The sequence below is a fragment of the Heptranchias perlo genome, chromosome 11, assembly GCF_035084215.1.
Source record: "Heptranchias perlo isolate sHepPer1 chromosome 11, sHepPer1.hap1, whole genome shotgun sequence".
Classification (NCBI taxonomy): Eukaryota; Metazoa; Chordata; class Chondrichthyes; order Hexanchiformes; family Hexanchidae; genus Heptranchias; species Heptranchias perlo.
In genome coordinates, this window is record NC_090335.1 from 4216014 (window position 1) to 4233324 (window position 17311).

Genomic DNA, 17311 nt, shown 5'->3' on the forward strand with positions numbered 1-17311 from the left:
CTCTGCATTTTTGCAACTTTCGAACCCCCCCGACCCCACAACGCACCCGCAATTTAAGTTTAAAATTGAGGCCAAGTTCTAAAACGTAACACTCGGCCACATAAAAGTGGATTGTAAACTCCCTGAAATGTCATTTCGCAGGAAGGCCTGAGGAGGTTTAAATTCACAGCTGAATCCGATCGACATAAAATCACACAGACGGGTCATGCTTCACGTGGTCTGCTGTATTGGGGACTGGCGGTGAGTGTGGGTCGGAGATTGTGAACATGAGCGGTGTGAGAATAGAAGGGATCTGGAAAATAACAGTGCGCACAGGAAGAAGTTGTGAGTGAAAGGGAAAGAACAATAGAAAAATAGGAAAAGAACTTCACAACATCCCAAAACAATTCACAGACAATGAAGTACTTTTGAAGTGTAGTCACTGTTGTAATGTAGGAAACACGGCAGCAAATTTGTACACAGCAAGATCCCACAAACAGCAATGTGATAATGACCAGATAATTTGTTTTAGGAGTTGGTTGAGGGATAAATTTTGACCAGGACACCGTGGAGAACTCCCCTGCTCCTCTTCAAATGGTGCCATGGGATCTTTTACATCCACCTGAACAGGCAGACAGGACCTCTGTTTAACATCTCATCTGAAAGACAGTGGGCCCGATATTAGCAGGGCGGCGGGTTCTCAGCGGGGGGTCGACTGGGCGCGTGGGTAACGCGCCCGGTGAAATCAGGGTGACCCGCACGCAATCGCAGGCTAATTGGAGCCATTTACCTGTTGTTCCGGGTTTCGCGCTGGAAAGCCACGCAGCGGGTGGGCTGCGCATGCGCAGTAAGGTCTGTCAGCTGGAGGAGCTCTATTTAAAGGGGCAGTCCTCCACTGACTGATGCTGCAGGAAATAGGAAAAATTACAGCATGGAGCAGCCCAGGGGGAAGGCTGCTCCCAGTTTAATGATGCCTCACTCCAGGTATCAATACATGGGGTGAGGAGGAGGGAGAGGACAGAGATCTTCCCCCCCGGCGGGCGGGAGGATGCGGCCTGCCTCTGCCACCAAGGCCTGGCTCGAGGTGGCAGAGGAGGTCACCTGCACCACCAACATATCGCCCACCTGCATACAGTGCAGGAGGCGCTCCAATGACCTCAGTAGGTCAGCCAAAGTGAGTACACTTACTCATTCCCCTACACTCCGTCTGCCACATCACTGCCCCCACCCCACATCTCCTTCTGCACTGCCAACACTACTCTGTCACATCACCCCTCATACCCACTCAAACCTCATCCTCATCTTACCTGCACTTACTCACCTCGCCAGTACTCATCCCGCCACTACCACTCAACCCAATCCTCATACAATCTCATGGCTCTATCTCATACTCACCCTCTCGTGCATCTCTTTCACGGTCAGCCTCACTCAACCTGCCACTACCTGTGCTGCAGCCACAGGGCATGCATCACATATGTGCAGTAGGCAGCGTAAGGCAAACGTGTCGTGAGCATGAAGGGGATGCACAAGGGTGTTTGAGGGTTTGTCATGGTTTTTAATTATATTGAATTTCTGACCAACTCACATCACATATTATATTGGCACCACTACTGCCACGTCTTCGCGGATCTTGTCTGGTTTGTGCAATAATGCCCGTTCCTGAGGATTACTATGAAGACCCACAACTGATGCCACCCATTGTGTCACTGCAGAGTGGGTGTAGGTGTATTTGCAGGGCTCTTTTGTGCAGACGACTGAGAGATGTCGGCGATGTCCCCGCTGGCACCCTGGAAGGATGCGGAGGAGAAGTTGTTGAGGGCAGTGGTGACTTTGACAGCGACAGGTAAGAAGATGGTGCTCGGGCCAGCCAGGAGCAGCTCGGCATGAAAGAGGCTGCAGATGTCCACGACTACATGTCGAGTGACTCTGAGCCTCCGTGTGCACTGCTGCTCAGAGAGGTCCAGGAAGCTGAGCCTCGGTCTGTGGACCCTGTGGCGAGGGTAGTGCCCCCTGCGACGCATCTCTCTCTGCGGTAGCCCTCCCTCCTGCTGTACAGGTGGATGTGTCACAGCACTGTGTTGTGGAGCTCCACGTGTCAGAGGTGGACGGCGTGGATGGCGAGGCTGGTGATGCTGTTCGCCCTCCGAGGAGGTCATGACTGCAGCTACGGCGGCCCCCGTCCGGAAGATGTACATCTGAGGGGGTCCGCAAGGTAGGTACATGTCTCTGGACCCCGGGGTAAGTGTGCAAGTTGGTGACTTTGATTGTCAGGAGGAGGGTGGTGGAGGCCAAACTTTGTCCCAAGTGACAGAGTGGCCTCCTGCAATGAGTGAGGGTCTCCCCCCACCCCCACCTGTCAAATGGACCTTTGCAGCTGCCACAGGCTGGTGGCTGCAACACGTCCATTTCAACTGGGAGTGTTTCCCCCAGTACGGGAAACAGTCTCAGTTCATTGCTAAATCCCACCCCTCCTAAAATATCAGATCAATAAACAACCTGAAGTGCCTGTTTAATTACTTTAATTGGCACCCCACCGGCTTTAATTGCTGGCAGGAGTCCCACATGCGGGGGCTGCGCGCACATGTCAGTGCATCACTGGGGAACCCAGAAGTGGGCGGGTTGGAGCCGGGCTCCAGACCCGTCCCGGGAATCCCCGATTCTCACAGCCCCCCCGCCCCCGCCACGAACGCACCCGCTCGGGGGGTGCGAAAATCGAGCCCAGTATTTCTGACAGTGCAGCACTCCCTCAGTACTACACTTGGAGTGTCAGCCTAGATTTTGTGCTCAAGTCTCTGGAGTGGGACTTGAACCCATGACCTTCTGACTCAGAGGCCAGAGTGTTATCACTGAGCCACGGCTGTCACCTTCGAAACAACTGGTGTTTTGATCAGTGTACAAACAATCGAAAGTGGGGCGATCAGTTCAGAGGTGAAACTACGAGTGACCGGATTAATACAACAACTAAACTCGATGTATTTCAGTTTGTCCACGTGTTTTGAAGTGGGTGCAGTGATCTCTGCCTGATGCTGATCACTGGCATGTTCATGAAAATGTGAACAGTTTATTGAAGAGGAGATAGAATCATACAGCACAGGAGGAGGCCATTCGGCCCATCGTGCCTGTGCCAGCTCTTTGAAAGAGCTGTCCGATTAGTCCCACTCTTCAGGGGTCAGTGATGGCTTTTCACCACTGGGACATCCAGCAAGAGTCCAGGACTAGGCCGCAGCCTGATTCTGGGGGAGAGCGGGTGGAATTCCCCACGGTGGGGGGCAGGTCCAGGCCACATGGATCTGGCATGCCGTCACCTCAAACATCAATGCAGCGTCAGAGCAGGTTTACAAACTGCTCGGGGGGTGGGGGGTCTGTGGGGCCTACTGGGTGTGTTAGGCAACTTACCCCAAGCTCCCTCAGATAGACTGTGAGTGAGGACGCTCCCAACTGCTCTTAGTACAGCAGGGAGCAGGGCCCTGCACACGTGACAGGGAGCGAGGGGCCGGGTGGCGGAGACGGAGGGGCCGGGTGGCGGAGACGGAGGGGCCGGGTGGCGGAGACGGAGGGGCCGGGTGGCGGAGACGGAGGGGCCGGGTGGCGGAGACGGAGGGGCCGGGTGGCGGAGACGGAGGGGCCGGGTGGCGGAGACGGAGGGGCCGGGTGGCGGAGACGGAGGGGCCGGGTGGCGGAGACGGAGGGGCCGGGTGGCGGAGACGGAGGGGCCGGGTGGCGGAGACGGAGGGGCCGGGTGGCGGAGACGGAGGGGCCGGGTGGCGGAGACGGAGGGGCCGGGTGGCGGAGACGGAGGGGCCGGGTGGCGGAGACGGAGGGGCCGGGTGGCGGAGACGGAGGGGCCGGGTGGCGGAGACGGAGGGGCCGGGTGGCGGAGACGGAGGGGCCGGGTGGCGGAGACGGAGGGGCCGGGTGGCGGAGACGGAGGGGCCGGGTGGCGGAGACGGAGGGGCCGGGTGGCGGAGACGGAGGGGCCGGGTGGCGGAGACGGAGGGGCCGGGTGGCGGAGACGGAGGGGCCGGGTGGCGGAGACGGAGGGGCCGGGTGGCGGAGACGGAGGGGCCGGGTGGCGGAGACGGAGGGGCCGGGTGACGGAGACGGAGGGGCCGGGTGACGGAGACGGAGGGGCCGGGTGACGGAGGAGGGGCCGGGTGACGGAGACGGAGGGGCCGGGTGACGGAGGAGGGGCCGGGTGACGGAGGAGGGGCCGGGTGACGGAGGAGGGGCCGGGTGACGGAGGAGGGGCCGGGTGACGGAGGAGGGGCTTGCATGTTGACTATTTTTATCAAGAAAGATCAGAACAATGAGGTTTGTGTTGACATCACGGCAGCAACAATCTGGAATTTTTCAAACATCTTTAACATCTCATGGTGCTTCACAAAGTGACAGACGTGAGCCTTAGTGACAGAGTTAGGAGGAGTGACTGAAATCATGGTCAAAGATGTGGCTGTCAGGAGGCGGAGAGGTGGGGCTGTGGACTGGGTGTTCAGAGATAGTCACAGGGTCCGTGCTGAACTGAGCAACTCAGTGCTGAATCAGGTCGATTGAGGCCAAAGATGGACAGAGACTGGCTCGGGTTTTGGTTTTAAAGTGATTGTGTGTGAGGGATTATTTGATTTACTCTGTAGAGGGTTAGGCTGTGCAACTAATTGTGAGACTCCATACACTGCAGCACTTTTAAACAACCCCCGAGTGTTAACACACGCTGTACAGGTCAGGCCAAGTCTCAGGACTTGGAGCTGATGGGGAGAGTCATCATGGTATGAACAGAGGTGCTTTGCAGCATCTGTGGAATAAGGGGACTGTAAATCAGCCCTACGTACGCCCTACACTAAGATCCCATCCCTTAACAATCACTTAGTAAAATGGCTGGGAGACTGTTTTATAGAATTGCATAGAATGTACAGCACAGAAACAGGCCATTCGGCCCAACAGGTCCATGCCGGTGTTTGTGCTCCACATGAGCCCCCTCCCACCCTTCTTCATCTAACCCTATCAACATGTCCTTCCATTCCCTTCTCCCTCATGTTCTTATCTAACTTCCCTTTAAACACATCTAAACCAGTCGTATACATGTCAAAAAGAGCACACCAATGCTGCATACAGGACGAGTACACACTTCGAGAGACTTATACACTGAATCCCAGCACTGGCCACTGCTTCTCTCATCACTCCAGTAAGACAAACAAACCAGAAAGCAGGAGCTGCCTCAAATACTTACTCACAAAGAGGTCAACGAACTCGACCAGTGCTTTACACTGGGATCGATCACCACCGAACAGCAATCACTGTTTCAAAGGAAATGAATGGTGTTTCTCGACACATCAGCACTCAACGTAAAATCAGCCCAAGACAGTGTGTTCATCACAGATCCTATCCTCCTTTAGAAGGACTTTAACAGAAATTTGGCCACACACACCCCCTCCCATTTCTAGAAATCCTCACATTCCCCCCCCCACCTGCCTGTTCAGGATGAAACTCTCAGTATAACCGTGTTATGCCCTGAGTGTTCTGTGATCACCACACAATCAACATTCGGGGAAGTCCTGCAGAGTTCCTCCGTCTGCAATCACTGACCTCCGCTCTAGCCCCGAGCTGGATGCTTCACTCCACGCTGTCTAATCGACTCGCAGAGGCGCACAGCTCCTCCGGTCTCGGGGGCTGCAGTCAGCACTCGTTGGAAGGCGATCTCAGGCAGCTCCAGTCACTTCATGGATTGGGAGCAGTTTGAAGGGGAGGTTTGACCTCCTCCGCAGGACTGTACCACCCGTCATCAGGACAATCAGAGAGGGGAAGACCCGAAATCACCACCAAACCTAGCCTGCCTACACTAAACACGGGCTTCCTCTTGACCCTGGCATCTGACCGTAAGGACTTTCCTTTCAATTAGGGAAAAAAAAAATCCCGGTGCAGAAATAGAAAAAGAAAAAGAGGGCTTTGTTGGTTTTAAACTGTCTGCAAAGTAATGGAACATTCTGAAGTTCCGCATGTTCCTTTAATCCTGTCCCAGTTGGGGCAGAGTGGAAGATTACAAACCAAACATTTATTAAACACAGCCCACTCCTGTTCATTAAAACTCCTTTATTGTGCTGCAAAGAATGTGAATAATCCAATAATTAACAGGAGCTGCTCTAATTAGGGATGCATATTTCCACAATAAAATGCTGAGCTTCAAACAACATTGCAGGATAAGGATCCAGTGGGTTTTTATGCCAAAGACTCCCTCACACAATTGGGTTCTTTAAAGAAAAGTGTGGGGCTCAGATTGGTCTGGGATGGTAGCCAATCGCAGCCCGGTTTACAACCTGCACAATTTCCTTTTCCATTGGAAAATTGGTGTCAGCCTCTGCCTGACTCAGAGTCCTGGGAAGCACAGAGGGCTGTTTCCCGATGTTAAAGGCACTCTCTCTCAGAGTCCTGGGAAGCGCAGAGGGCTGTTTCCCTATGTTAAAGGCACTCTCTCTCAGGGTCCTGGGAAGCACAGAGGGCTGTTTCCTTATGTTAAAGGCACTCTCTCTCAGAGTCCTGGGAAGCACAGAGGGCTGTTTCCCGATGTTAAAAGGCACTCTCTCTCAGGGTCCTGGGAAGCACAGAGGGCTGTTTCCTTATGTTAAAGGCACTCTCTCTCAGGGTCCTGGGAAGCACAGAGGGCTGTTTCCCTATGTTAAAGGTACTCTCTCTGTGTCCTGGGAAGCGCAGAGGGCTGTTTCCCGATGTTAAAGGCACTCTCTCTCTCAGAGTCCTGGGAAGCACAGAGGGCTGTTTCCCTATGTTAAATTGTAAACAATTTTACAACACCAAGTTATAGTCCAGCAATTTTGTTTTAAATTCACAAGCTTTCGGAGGCTACCTCCTTCCTCAGGTGAACGATGTGGAAATGAGGAAGGAGGTAGCCTCCGAAAGCTTGTGAATTTAAAATAAAATTGCTGGACTATAACTTGGTGTTGTAAAATTGTTTACAATTGTCAACCCCAGTCCATCACCGGCATCTCCACATCATCCCTATGTTAAAGGCACTCTCTCTCAGGGTCCTGGGAAGCACAGAGGGCTGTTTCCTTATGTTAAAGGTACTCTCTCTCTCAGAGTCCTGGGAAGCACAGAGGGCTGTTTCCCTATGTTAAAGGCACTCTCTCTCAGAGTCCTGGGAAGCACAGAGGGCTGTTTCCCTATGTTAAAGGCACTCTCTCTCTCAGAGTCCTGGGAAGCACAGAGGGCTGTTTCCCTATGTTAAAGGCACTCTCTCTCTCAGAGTCCTGGGAAGCACAGAGGGCTGTTTCCCTATGTTAAAGGCACTCTCTCTCAGGGTCCTGGGAAGCGCAGAGGACTGTTTCCCTATGTTAAAGGCACTCTCTCTCTCAGAGTCCTGGGAAGCGCAGAGGGCTGTTTCCCTATGTTAAAGGCACTCTATAAATGCAACTTATTGCTGGTAGTTGGGGTGTAAAACGGGCCGCTGATTCACTATCACCGGCCTTGCTCTACTGCCCAAGACCAGTTCCACTCGGGGAGTTGCCAATCGGCACTGCCCGGACCTCTGTGTCGGACTCCTCATTCTGGAGGGTCTGATAACATAAAACAGGGCATGCCACAAGCAGGTCTAATCCTCTCAGGGCCCCACGCTTCACTCTGGGACACACAGGGTGTCCCAAACTAGCCCATGCTGGCCAGTCACCAAAAGTACGGTTATTGATTCTCAGGATTTGTGCAACTCTGGCAAGATTGCATTTATCGCCCATCGCGAGTGGCTCTGAGGGCTTAGTGTCCACATAGAATCATAGAAAGGTTACAGCACGGAACGAGGCCATTCGGCCCATCAAGTCCGTGCCGGCTCTATGCAAGAGCAATCCACTAGTCCCACTCCCCCACCCTATCCTCATAGCCCTGCAAATTTTTTCCCTTCAAGAACTTATCCAATTCCCTTTTGAAGGCCATGATTGAATCTGCTTCCACCACCCCCTCAATCAGTGCATTCCAGATCATAACCACTCGCTGTGTAGAAAAGTTTTCCTCATGTGACCTTTGGTTCTTTTGCCAATCACCTTAAATCTATGTCCTCTGGTTCTTGACCCTTCTGCCAATGGGAACAGTTTCTCTCTATCTACTCTGTCCAAACCCTTCATGATTTTGAACACCTCGATCAAATCTCCTCTCAACCTTCTCTGTTCCAAGGAGAACAACCCCAGCTTCTCCAGTCTATCCACGTAACTGAAGTCCCTCATCCCTGGAATCATTCTAGTAAATCTCTTCTGCACCCTCTCTAAAAGCAAGTGCGGTGCCCAGAACTGGACACAATACTCCAGTTGTGGCCGAACCAGAGTTTTATAAAGGTTCATCATGACTTCCATGCTTTTGTATCTGTGCCTCTATTTATAAAGCCCAGGATCCCGTATGCTTCTTAACCGCTTTCTCAACCTGCCCTGCCACTTTCAACGATTTGTCCACATCTACCCCCAGATCTCTCTGTTCCTGTACCCCTTTTAGAATTGGATCTCATGTTCAAGGGGCAAGTTATTGACAAGCACCTGATTGCCTGTTTGTATAGTAACTATGACCAGGGTTCATACCCACCCCGAAATCGGCGACTCCCCCCCCCCGAAATCGGCGACTCCCGCCCCATGAACAGCGCTTTAAATTTCCTGCTGCAATGCCCCCTCTCCCCCCCCCCCACCCCAGACACCGCTCCGATGTCACCAGCTAATGCTGAGAGAAGTCTCCAGCTCGGTGATGACACCTGCCCTCCATCGCAGAGAGACCCGACAGGCTGGTGTGTCGGGAACAGTCGGGAGAGAGGCTGCGGAGGGTCGGGAATCGGGGCTCTGGGAGACTGGGGAATGGGATGGCCATGGCAACCAGCATTTCCCGCACAGCCGGGAGCAGCAGCAGCAGCAGCAAGGTGGTGAGTGGGAGCGGCACTGAGGGAGGAGCAGCCTGTAAAGGGCCGAGTGAAACCTGGGAACCTTACTGTGGGTAAAGAGTGAGATTGATTCCACTGGTGGACGAATGGGGAACAGAGACCGAGGATTGTCACTGGAAAAACTAAGGAGGAAGGGAGGAGGAAGGTTCTTGATCTGAGGGCTATTAGACCATGAGATCCTTCACCACATGTGGCTATTGAGGTAGAGACAAAAACATAATTTCAAAGAGATGGGGATAAATCTTTGAAAAGAAGGAATAAAAAAGGATCTGTGGGGAAATGGGGTTACAGGAGAGAGGGCCAGCACCGGGGGGCCGAATGGCCTCATCCTGTGCTGTAATTTCAATCATTCCCTGAAAACTCTCCTTTATTGAGTCCCAGCCTGAGGAATGGTTTAGAAATGTTGGTGCTGAGCTGAGTTCAGGACGATGTGCCCTGTGAGCAGTGCCCCAATCACTGAGCCCACTGCCCTTTGTGCGATCTCTTGGTTTGGTTCAGGTCAGTCTGTACCGGCCGGTTTTGACCTGTGAAGTCCAAGCACAGATCGGCTCTGATTGAGGTTCCCAGTCAGAGTGTCACCTTCACAAGGAACTAGAGTCCAAGGAGATAGGGAGAGATGGGGCCTATTAAAAGTGGCATTGACTTTACAGCAGAGAAGGTTAAGGGGAGATTTGATAGAGGTGTTCAAAATCATGAGGGGTTTTGACAGAGTAAATAAGGAGAAACTGTTTCCAGTGGCAGAAGGGTCGGTAACCAGAGGACACAGATTTAAGGTGATCGGCAAAAGAGCCAGAGGGGAGATGAGGAAACATTTTTTTATGCAGCGCATTGTTATGATCTGGAATGCACTGGAAGCAGATTCAATAGTAATTTTCAAAAGAGAATTGGATAAATACTTGAAGGGAAAAAATTTACAGCGTTATGGGGAAAGAGCAGGGAAGTGGGTCTAATTGGATAGCACTTTCAAAGAGCCGGCGCAGACAGGATGGGCCGAATGGACTCCTGTGCATTGATTCTATGTTTCTATGATATTTTAATAGGGAGGTTTCAGTCCTGCTATGGATTCTGGTATTGCCCACCTCCATTGCATTCTACTGCTTTCTCTTGCTGGAGATCGAGGGGAAACAGGAGCAAAGGATAGTGGAATTCACACCTGAAGCCAGGTAGATTGTAAAGAGAGAAAAGAATAAAAGACAGAGAAAAAGAGAGATATAAATAAATAAATCTCTTGATGCCAGACTTATACAACAAACAACAACAACTTAAGAATACAGGAACAGGAGGAGGTCATTCAGCCCCTCGAACCTGTTCCGTCATTCAATCAGATCATGGCTGATCTGCACCTCAACCCCATTTACCCACCTTTGATCTATATCCCTGACTTAACTTGCATCTATATAGCACCTTTAACGTAGAAAAACATCGCAGGGCACGTCACAGGAGCGTAATCAGACAAAAATCAAAGCCAAGCCAAACTGGGAGATATTAGGAGGGGTGACTGAAAGCTTGGTCAAAGAGTTGGGTTTTAAGGAGGGTCTTAAAGGAGGAGAGGGAGATGAGTTTGTTCCCTAAACATTTAATGTCACAGAGAGATGGTCAGGTTTACAAAGCCCCCCGTCAGGATCAAACTTCCACTGACTTATCTATTAGTAAATGAAAAGCTTTTACAAATTCCAGCATCCAATAACCTGCCATCTTATCACACCCTGGCCTCAGAAAAAAGGAAGGAAAGGCAAATTCTCTCACCCTGAAATGTGTACACCACCTTCTCATGGGCTATAAACAACAGACAATGAAAACTTGACGTTAATCGGACAGGAGCATTTGCACAGGTCGTCCTCAGAATGCTGTGCCTTGGACCCACAATGTGTCTCTTCGTCAATGACCTCATCTAAAATCACCCAGCTCCATTTGCTCTTTCACCAAACCTCGACAGAATAGGCAAGTCCACATCCAACAAAACCACATCACTTGGCGTAGACCTGCGCAGAGTTGGGCAGTGAGTGGATAAGTGCAACATCACATTCAACATTGAGGGGGTAATTTCTCACAGGGGCTCCCCCCCCCACCTCATTCTCTCCATGGTAACATTGGCGAAGAAGTTGCAGAAAGTGGCAGAACCCCTCTCCAGGAGAAAATCACCCCCTAAGCATACAACCAGCATCCACAATCTTAGTCTCACCCACTAGGAGCAGAGACCTCCAGATTGCTGGCACAACCCAGCAATGGACACTTAAACTTTGCTTGAAGGAAAAACAGTTCATACACCAAAGAGCAAAGAATAGATACAGCACTATCTCTAGGATATTAAAATCTTATATCTAGCACAAAAGTTATTTTGTACAAGTCAAGCAAGACATCTGACTGGTGTGAGGCAGCATAGCGTGTTCATTATTTTTGTATAATTACATGAAGACAATTCCAGTAGACAAAGCTTTAACCTGGACACACATCATTCAGATTTCACTGCACTCTCACCAAAACTTCAAGTGTCCATTTCATTTGTTCATAGACACAGTTAAGGACCTAAACAAGTTGAAAATGAAGGTCCCCGTCAATACTTCAGGATTTTTGTTCATTGTTTTCTTCACTGAAAGGATGTTGCAAAAGAGTTACATTAAATGTTGGGTATTGAGAGTAAAGTGTATTCACATAATTATATTTTAAAAAGCATTGAGATGAGACATAGTGTAAGTGCAAATGAGCAAGGCACGGAAATTATTTCCCCAAAGACAATGAGTGATTCATTAGGCTGTGTCGGTAATTAACAAGCACCTCACACCCATTGTATTGGGAAGTCCTTGGTCCCAGACGCTCGGTAGGGGTAGCCTGGTATATGCTCTCCCTTCTCATTGTGAACACAGGCAGATGAAATGGGGAGAGAAACTCACATTGGCTATCAGGTTCTTCTACAGAAAGCTGTTCAGGAAGGTTTTCACCAGGCTCAGAAGGTTAGAATGCAGGAAAGTAGGTTAACGTTATTTTGTACAAGTAAAGCAAGACATCCAACTGATGTGAGGAAGCTTAGCATGCTCATTATTTTGTATAATTTGTTGAAGACAAGTTGTAATGATTGAAATAAGTTAGTTGGATCATAACTGTTGCTCTGTACATTCACAGAAACAGAGAGACCTGAGGGTTTAAGTAAATAAATCTTTGAAGGTGGCAGGACAAGTTGAGAAGGTTGTTAAAAAACATATGGAATCCTTGGCTTTATAAATAGAGGCACAGAGTACAAAAGCAAGGAAGTTATGCTGAACCTTTATAAAACACTGGTTAGGCCACAACTGGAGTATTGTGTCCAGTTCTGGGCACCACACTTTAGGAAGGATGTCAAGGCCTTAGAGAGGGTGCAGAAGAGATTTACTGGAATGGTTCCAGGGATGAGGGACTTCAGTTATGTGGAGAGACTGGAGAAGCTGGGATTGTTCTCCTTAGAGCAGAGAAGGTTAAGGGGAGATTTAATAGAGGCATTTAAAATTATGAGGGGTTTTGATAGAGTAGATAGGGAGAAACTGTTTCCAGTGGCAGGAGGGTCAGTAACCAGAGGACACAGATATAATATAATTGGCAGAAAATCCAGGGGGAGATGAGGAGAATTTTTTTTACGCAGCGAGTTGTTATGATCTGGAATGCTCTGCCTGAAAGGGCGGAGGAAGCAGATTCAGTAGTAACTTTCACAAGGGAATTGGATAAATACTTGAGAAGGAGAAATTGCAGGGCTATGGGGAAAGAGCAGGGGGAATGGGACTAATTGGATAGCTCTTTCAAAGAGCTGGCACAGGTACGATGGGCCGAATAGACACACCCTCCAGCCTGACACACTGCGCACACACCTCCCAGCCTGACACACTGCACGCACCCTCCAAACCGACACACTCACACACCCTCCAGCCTGAAACACTCACACGCCCCCCAGCCTGACACACTCACACGCCCTCCAGCCTGACACACTCACACAGACCCCTCATATTTCAAGACATTGTTGGAAGACAACAGAGATTAATATGATTATTAAAACGGCACCTACCTTGTGTCAGCTGAGTGGGTCCTCTCACCAGAAACCCATCCATTGTGCAGCAGTTCCCACACGGGTACAGCTTGATCAGCCCCTTTCTATTTTCGATGTAACAGTGTTCAGCAGCCACGTCCGCCCCTTGTATTATAATATCCTGAGGTACTGGTGCGTCTTCACTGCCAATCTTTGTCTTACCTGAGAACCAATTACAAACCATCACATTAGGGCCAATTGTGTTGAAATGGTCCTCAGTCCAGGTGCCAGGATGTTAGTTGTAATGATGATGCTGAGGTGATTTCCCCGTCTCAAACACACGGTCTTGTATCGACATTCCAAATATCATTCCTTGGTGCTGTTCGCCTGAGTTTACCATAGAATTACATCGAATGTACAGCACAGAAACAGGCCATTCGGCCCAACAGGTCTATGCCAGTGTTTATGCTCCACACGAGCCTCCTTCTCACCCTACTTCATCTAACCTTATCAATATATCCTTCTATTCATTTCTCCCACCTGTATTTATTTAGATTCCCCATAAATGTATCTAGTCTATTCGCCTCAACCACTCCTTGTGTTAGCGAGTTCCACGGTCTCACCACTCTCTGGGTAAAGAAGTAAAGTTATATCAGATGGGAGTAGAATGATGTCAGTGGTAAGAACTCAAATGAATTTGCAACTATTCCAAGTAGTTGGAGAATTAAGAAATACTACTGATTAATATTGTAAGACATTTACAACAACTTGCATTTATAGGAACATAGGAACAGGAGTAGGCCATTCAGCCCCTCGTGCCTGCTCCGCCATTTGATAAGATCATGGCTGATCTGTGATCTAACTCCATATACCTGCCTTTGGTCCATATCCCTTAATACCTTTGATTGCCAAAAAGCTATCTATCTCACATTTAAATTTAGCAATTGAGCTAGTATCAATTGCCGTTTGCGGAAGAGAGTTCCAAACTTCTACCACCCTTTGTGTGTAGAAATGTTTTCTAATCTCGCTCCTGAAAGGTCTGGCTCTAATTTTTAGACTGTGCCCCCTACTCCTAGAATCCCCAACCAGCGGAAATAGTTTCTCTCTATCCACCCAATCCGTTCCCCTTAATTTTTTTTTTTTTATTCGTTCATGGGATGTGGGCATTTATTGCCCATCCCCAATTGCCCTCGAGAAGGTGGTGGTGAGTGGCTTGCTAGGCCATTTCAGAGGGCAATTAAGAATCAACCACTTTGCTGTGGGTCTGGAGTCACATATCGGCCAGACCGGGTAAGGACGGCAGGTTTCCTTCCCTAAAGGACATTAGTAAACCAGATGGGTTTTTACGACAATCCGATAGTTTCATGGCCATCACTACTGATACTAGTATTTTAATTCCAGATTTTTATTTAATTAATTGAATTTAATTAATTAATTGAATTTAAATTCACCAGCTGCCGTGGCGGGATTTGAACTCGTGACTCTGGATTTTAGTCCAGGCCTCTGGATTACTAGCCCAGTAACATAACCACTATGCTACCGTACCGTACCTTAATATCTTATAAACATCGATCAGATCACCCCATAACCTTCTAAACTCTAGAGAATACAACCCCAATTTGTGTAATCTCTCCTCGTAACTTAACCCTTGAAGTCCGGGTATCATTCTAGTAAACCTACGCTGCACTCCCTCCAAGGCCAATATGTCCTTCCGAAGGTGCGGTGCCCAGAACTGCTCACAGTACTCCAGGTGCGGTCCAACCAGGGTTTTGTATAGCTGCAGCATAACTTCTGCCCCCTTGTACTCCAGTCCTCTAGATATAAAGGCCAGCATTCCATTAGCCTTATTGATTATTTTCTGCACCTGTTCATGACACTTCAATGATCTATGCACCAGAACCCCTAAGTCCCATTGGACATCCATAGTTTTTAACTTTTTACCATTTAGAAATTACCCTGTTCTATCCTTTTTTGATCCAAAGTAGATGACCACACATTTGTCTACATTGAATTCCATTTGCCACAATTTTGCCCATTCACCTAATCTATCAATATCACTTTGTAATTTTATGTTTTCATCAACACTGCTTACAATGCCACCAATCTTTGTGTCATCAGCAAACTTAGATATGAGACTTTCTATGCCTTCATCTAAGTCGTTAATAAATATTGTGAATAATTGAGGCCCCAAGACAGATCCCTGCGGGACTCCACTAGTCACATCCTGCCAATGTGAATACCTTCCCATTATCCCTACTCTCTGTCGCCTTTCGCTCAGCCAATTTCCTAACCAAGTCCGTACTTTTCCCTTGATTCCATGGGCTTCTAACTTAGCTAACAGTCTCTTATGTGGGACCTTATCAAATGCCTTCTGGAAATTCATATAAATAACACCCATTGACATTCCCCTGTCCACTAATTTAGTCACCTCTTCAAAAAATTCAATCAGGTTTGTCAGGCACGACCTACCTTTCACAAATCCATGCTGGCTCTCTCTGATTAACTGAAAATTCTCGAGGTGTTCAGTCACCCTATCCTTAATTATAGACTCCAGCATTTTCCCCACAACAGATGTCAGGCCAACTGGTCTATAATTCCCCGGTTTTCCTCTCTCTCCTTTCTTAAAAAGCATGGAGAAACATCCCGAGGTGCTTCACAGAGTTGTTATCAGACGAAGGAGATATTAGGAGGGGTGACCAAAAGCTTGGTCGAAAAGATAGGGTTTAAAGAGGGTTTTAAAGGGGGAGAGAGAAGTGGAGGGGTTTATGGAGGGAATTCGAGAGTGTAGGACCACGGTGGCTGAAGGCATGGCCATCAATGGTGGGGCAAAGGGAGAGGGGATGAACAAGAGGCCAATGTCAGAGAAACAGAGTTTGGAGGAGGGCAGATCATACAGCTGGAGGAGGTGACAGAGATAGGGAGAGGCGAGACCATGAAGGGATTTAAACATGAGGATGAGAATTTTAAATTGCAGGTGTTGGAGGTCATCAAGCACAAGGATGATGCGTGAGGGGGACTTGGTACAAGTTAGGATTCCATTTGTATGGCAGATTTCTGACTTAGGGACTGACACTCCTACTTGTTACCTTACTTGTTTTTTTTATTTGTTCATGGGATGTGGACGTCACTGACAAGGCCAGCATTTATTGCCCATCCCTAATTGCCCTTGAGAAGGTGGTGGTGAGCCGCCTTCTTGAACCGCTGCAGAACATGGTGAAGGTTCTCCCACAGTGCTGTTAGGAAGGGAGTTCCAGGATTTTGACCCAGCAACGATGAAGGAACGGCGATATATTTCCAAGTCGGGATGGTGTGTGACTTGGAGGGGAACGTGCAGGTGGTGTTGATCCCATGTACCTGCTGCCCTTGTCCTTTTAGGTGGTAAAGGTCGCGGGTTAGGGAGGTATTCTGATCCTGAATAGCATAACTTGAGATATACACCACCCAGACCCTGAATACTATAACCTGAGAAATACACCACTCAGCTCCAGTTTTATAGAATCATAGAATCATAGAAGTTTACAACATGGAAACAGGCCCTTTGGCCCAACATGTCCATGTCGCCCAGTTTATACCACTAAGCTAGTCCCAATTGCCTGCACTTGGCCCATATCCCTCTATACCCATCTTACCCATGTAACTGTCCAAATGCTTTTTAAAAGACAAAATTGTACCCGCCTCTACTACTGCCTCTGGCAGCTCGTTCCAGACACTCACCACCCTTTGAGTGAAAAAATTGCCCCTCTGGACCCTTTTGTATCTCTCCCCTCTCACCTTAAATCTATGCCCCCTCGTTATAGACTCCCCTACCTTTGGGAAAAGATTTTGACTATCGACCTTATCTATGCCCCTCATTATTTTATAGACTTCTATAAGATCACCCCTAAACCTCCTACTCTCCAGGGAAAACAGTGATTGATATAATGGCAATAATGTAGCTAATTTACTGGGCTGAATTGCCTCAGTGTCTGATCTCTATTTAGTAAGGTAAACAATTTATCTTAATTCTCCATCCCTCTGGAATTTATATTTAGTTGAGGTGCTTGACGATGAGTTAGGGGCTGGGAACCTGCAGGATGAGCCCATTTTAGGCCCAGCACAACAATGTTAATTTTGGACCCCTTTAATTCTCTGAAGAGCCATTGAGTGAAGGGGGTTCAACTGGTGAGGGGTTGCCGAGGGACCTGAGCAGGGGCCAGGTTAAAAATTCCAGAGACTCTTCGGATATTTAAATTCAAATGATTCGATCCAGCTTCCCTGGACCCAAGCGGGTCCCTTGTCCCCAACCCCTCCCCTACCCCCACTCCCTCCCCTCCCCTGCCCTGCCCTCCACACCCTCCCATCCCCCCACACCCTCCCCTCTACACTGTCCCATCCCCCCACACCCTCCCCTCCACACCCGCCCACACCCTCCCCTCCAAGCACCCCAA

General features: G+C 49.1%; 1 protein-coding gene across 4 annotated transcripts in view; it reads right to left on the reverse strand.

Moving 5' to 3' along the window:
• LOC137327055 (pleckstrin homology-like domain family B member 1) overlaps nt 1–17311 on the reverse strand; it is a 326545-nt gene that overhangs the window by 249265 nt on the left and 59969 nt on the right. For 3 of the 4 annotated variants that reach the window (XM_067992448.1, XM_067992446.1, XM_067992447.1), the window contains one exon: nt 12924–13106. In XM_067992448.1, the coding sequence (XP_067848549.1) occupies nt 12924–13106 (183 nt within the window). Of the gene's footprint in view, nt 1–5559; nt 5723–12923; nt 13107–17311 lie in introns of those variants that run through there. The other variant, XM_067992449.1, reaches the window with a different exon arrangement.